The sequence below is a fragment of the Lactuca serriola genome, chromosome 4, assembly GCF_051521515.1.
Source record: "Lactuca serriola cultivar US96UC23 chromosome 4, Lser_US96UC23_V15, whole genome shotgun sequence".
NCBI classification, from domain to species: domain Eukaryota; kingdom Viridiplantae; phylum Streptophyta; class Magnoliopsida; order Asterales; family Asteraceae; genus Lactuca; species Lactuca serriola.
This window is the reverse complement of record NC_136411.1, coordinates 93,831,141-93,835,511: the sequence shown is the minus strand read 5'-3', so window position 1 is coordinate 93,835,511 and position 4,371 is coordinate 93,831,141. Positions and strand designations below refer to the sequence as shown.

The following is a 4,371-nucleotide window of genomic DNA, read 5'->3' as shown; positions in this document are numbered from 1 at the left end:
AACCTAATGTTAACGGTACAAACATGAAAAAGAAACAGCCCCATAAAGTTGTGTAGATTAAGTGTTTTACCCATTAACTCTATTAAGTAAAAAAGAAGCACGTTAGTGTCTCTTTATGCAAGCTTAACCTTAAAGCTTAACCTTATCTTAAACTTAAAGCTTAACCTTATCTTAAACTTAAAGCTTCTTACTGCTCCTAAGTTAATTTACATTTATGCCCTTTGTTTTCTTTTTCATTACATACAACAATGAAGTAACTGATGTCTGTTTCTTTCTACTCATACATATGTCTAGTTCACCATAAAACTCCTCCATTGTAGCAATATCTTTTTTCCTTTCCTCTTCAAGTGCTTCTTTCTCCTCCTGAAGTTCAGTTACTTTCTTCAACATATCTTGTCCTCGTTTATTCTCTTTAAGTATTTGCTTACGAAGAGACTCCAACTCCAAATCTGACATTTCCACTTGCGTTCCCAACCTTGAAACATTACTTTTCAAAACTTCAATTGCATTTCTTGATGCTTCAGCACAAAGTCTATGATCCTCATTGTTTTGAATTTGATTGTTGTTGTTGTGCTCTGGGATTTTTATTAAATCAGCCATACTTCTATCTGAAAGTGAACCCATTGACCAATATGTGTTTGATCTTTGTTTTTGATGAGGTTTTGAGTTCCTTGAAACAGTTGTATTTTGATTAACATTAAAAAGCAATCTATAAGAAAAATCCAGAATTTGTTGTATTTAGTGGCATATATATTATATAATGTAATTAATCTTTCTTTAGCAAAATCAAGGATATTCCCGTTTTCACTACTATCACGTAATTGATTCTTCAATCTGAGTGATTCAGACCTCAGAGACTCATTCTCTTCAGAATCCCTGAAACTACCCCCAAAAATCGATGAATATTATTACATTGATTCATGTTAAAGAAATTTAAAATTGATTATTAATTAATTACCTCTATTCATCCGTTCGTTGCATCTTTTGGATGAACACCTGTCCCATTTCACTATTTCAAAAATATTAATAAATAAAATATCAACAACCTTTATAGGTTATATATAAAAAAACTTACATGTAAATTTGCACCAGAGTCTGAAGCTGTTAAGGGGAGAGAGTTTTAACGCCATTGTGAATTTGGCAGCAACTGAATGTACATGATTCACATTTCACATGAAATAACATTTTTTTTTAAATTTCTATTTAACATGTTATTATGAATTGTACTCAGGGTCTCCTTGTGTATTTTTGCAAAAGCTACCTTCCTAAATGAGATGAAATATTGACATTGGTTCATGAAGATGGAGATGAGTGGCCAAGAAAGTACCTCCCTAGGAAAACAGGACTTGGTGGACGATGGAAATTGTTTGCTGAAGATCATTAACTAGTTGATGGAGATGCATTAATTTTCCAACTCATAAAACCCACAGTTTTTAAGGTTATTTTCTTAATCTCTATTATTTAAATTTCAAATCTTTATTACTCCATTATCACTACAAGAAAAAAGGCCTTTCTGTTTAGCTCCTTTTACCTGTTTACTTTTTTTTTCTGTCCACTCATTGGTTTTTATTCTTCTTTTACCCAGTTCCAATGATCTACATGATGGATTGCACAGAAAATGACTGTAGTTCACTACTCAAGTCATCAACTAAGGTACTTGATATCCCTTGATTTTGGCTAGTGTATGTATTTGTAAATTCAATTAAAAGTTTTGATATGTGTATATCGTTCCATGTTAGAGGCATGGGATATCATGTTTACATCTATGAAATGTTGACTACATGTTCATCTCAATGGTTTACTTAGATTTCATGTCTTGTATCTGTATCAGTTCTTAGTAGAACTTTTTTTTAACAATGGAGAAGGATGGATAAGCCAAAAAGGAATCACGGGTGGCTATGATTCTGTTTTCCATCAGATCTATAGTCATATTGTAAAAATCATACCTTGAGCTATAGAACTCAAACGGACCCCAAACCAGTTCCCAAAGTTCACAAATTGAGTTGGCTAACTTTCTTAAGCAGCCCAACTTCACTGGTAAGGACGTTATCTATGTGCAAGAATGGAATGTTTGCTGTTAGGTCTGATCCGGGTCTGTTCTGATATGTCATTTTGTTTTCATCATTTATAAGGCTTGGAAAAGGATCCAGAGTGATTCCAAGTTTCTATATGTTCCTGATATTATGAATTTAAGATCTGGAGTAGATGGGGTGTAATTTCCAATTATAAATTGGTTAGAATTGATCCAGACTCCAGATCAGTGGGCAGTCACCAGCTTTTACTAGTGTTGTGATTGTCCACAATGTGAATTTTATATCCGGAGCTTGGGAAATGCTTTTCATTCAATTCCAACGCTGAGACTTTCATTTGTATGTCCTTTACTTCTCTGAATTTTGGTATGGACGAATTCTACTCACAAGTTGGGTAGAATTGGCCAACCTCACTTGACTGTCTTGTTGGAGATAGAAGTGATACACCTTTTTGTAAAATTCATATTTAATTCATCCTTTGGAGTTAGAAGGAGTTCTTTATAGTTCTGGAATCCTGAACAATCATAGTTTTCTATAAAATTTAGTTAAAGCTATGTTTCTGTTTTAGATTTTGGAGTAAATCCGTTTTGAACAGCAGGTCTGTTTTAGAGACCTTGCTGTGATTACTCTTTTCTCAACTCATAGCTTCATTACTTCTCCTTTCTAACCTTTAGTCCTTCTAAGATGGGTTTTAAAAGTTTAAAATTTTTGCAAGTGTGCTATTGAAAATGAATAGCTGTACAGCTCTTTGTTGTATCTCAGTATCAATGCATGTTTCATATCTGTCAATGTGTGTGAAATTAAATATTATCAAATTTTGCATATACAAAAAAAAAAGTGTAGCTCCTATTTATTATAAACTCACTTGCTGAATATTGCCCAGATCTGGTTTTGTAATTCGGGATCTGGTGGTTGAGAGTGCATCAAAATCTTTGCGTATGTTGAGAGAAGAATGGATATTGTTGGAGTCCTGTAGAAACAAAAAAAAATAGATGATGATCACAAAAGAAAACATAGATGTATAGAAATAGAAATGCTCACGATACAGTAGGAAGCTTCTCATGTATAATGACAAAAATGTCCTTTGGGCTACACCCAGGTCGTCTGGCCAAAAGATGGCTGTATTCTCCAAGCAGATAAGCGCTAACCTGCATAATGACATCAGCATACAGTTGTCTATATTTGTGTAGGAAATATAAGATATAATCTACATACCTTCACCATTGTCTCATGTATTGCAGGCTTATCAAGATATTCTCTAGCTTTGAGAGCTGCATAAGGCTAATGATTAAAAAAAGAAAAGTGAGTCAGTAGTAAGTCCTATGAACTTTAATAATGCAGATACCAATCTACATTCTACAATACAAAATTAATTAGAATATTCATGAATCAGAATGGAGATTCTAAAGATCATCATCCAAATGCACCAAAATTTAGAGTAAGACCGAACCACTATTAATGAAGGTATTCTACTGGGCTAGGATGCTTGTTGTTTGGATATGGAGCCATGGAAGAACTTGGACCCTTCCGTGTTAACAGTGATGGAAAAACACTCTACCCCAACCACTATGCATGGAACAATGGTAACAAAAATTCCTTTAATTACTATGTCCCATTCACATCACTTATAATCTTAGTCCCTGTCTTGCTGGTGCATGCCTAACCCTATAAAACCTTTGCTTTTGAGGTACTAACTGTTTTCTCCTGGAATTTTTTTTGCCTGAGATTTTTTGCTGCCAGCTATCCCTTTGGGACCACTCTTATGTATTATGTTAAAAGCACCAATTCAGAAATTTGCTAATTATGTAAGTCAGCTTTCCTCTTCCTTTTTGCTTTTTATTATTTATGCACCCTTATGCCACAAATCTCTTTATTTATCATACTAAATATGCAACCATCCCTTATTTTACTCCTAACTTGTTGTATAATTCATTCATGTCAGCTGCATATATGTTGCATAAAATAAATTGGTAAAAGTAGACATGTGAATTATGCATCTGTTATCTCAAATCTTACATTTATTTTTATTTCTGTTATTGTTTTTTCCAGCTTTTAGGTGTTGGTGTCAAGCTTGTTGGCAATACAGTGTAGAGTACCCTCTTTCATCAATTCTTAATAGTGATGTCACGTGAGAAATCATTTTTCTTTTTGTTAAACAAGTCTTTATTATCATGTATTAGGTCATACCATGGGTAAAAACAGCCTTGCCCCTGGTTCCGGGGTTGTCACAAAATACTTGACTTTTTAACTTTGTTTGTGGTTTCATTTAGTAATAATCCTTCTGAGGGGGTGTTTGTTGGGCTGCTTCTTTCAATGTCATTAACAACAGTGGTAAGTAAAA

The 4,371-nt window shown here is 33.7% G+C and overlaps 1 protein-coding gene across 1 annotated transcript; it reads right to left on the bottom strand.

The window, feature by feature from the left end:
• Nucleotides 1-2,721: 2,721 nt before the first annotated feature.
• LOC145098621 (AP-2 complex subunit alpha-1-like) lies at nt 2,722-3,539 on the bottom strand. The gene is made up of 6 exons (XM_079036249.1): nt 3,504-3,539; nt 3,384-3,386; nt 3,246-3,311; nt 3,072-3,178; nt 2,896-3,000; nt 2,722-2,812 (listed from the first exon to the last, which is right to left on the bottom strand). Exons 1-6 carry the CDS (start codon nt 3,537-3,539, stop codon nt 2,722-2,724), a joined length of 408 nt encoding a protein of 135 aa, XP_078892375.1.
• Nucleotides 3,540-4,371: the final 832 nt, after the last annotated feature.

Bases quoted from the DNA above. Each gene is read 5' to 3' on its own strand.
- LOC145098621 (XM_079036249.1), bottom strand. From the start codon at position 3,539: ATGGCTCCATATCCAAACAACAAGCATCCTAGCCCA. The intron at 3,179-3,245 runs GTATGTAGATTA...GTCATTATGCAG, and splicing joins TACATGAGACAATGGTGAAG to GTTAGCGCTTATCTGCTTGG. The intron at 3,001-3,071 runs GTGAGCATTTCT...TTGTTTCTACAG, and splicing joins GAGAAGCTTCCTACTGTATC to GACTCCAACAATATCCATTC.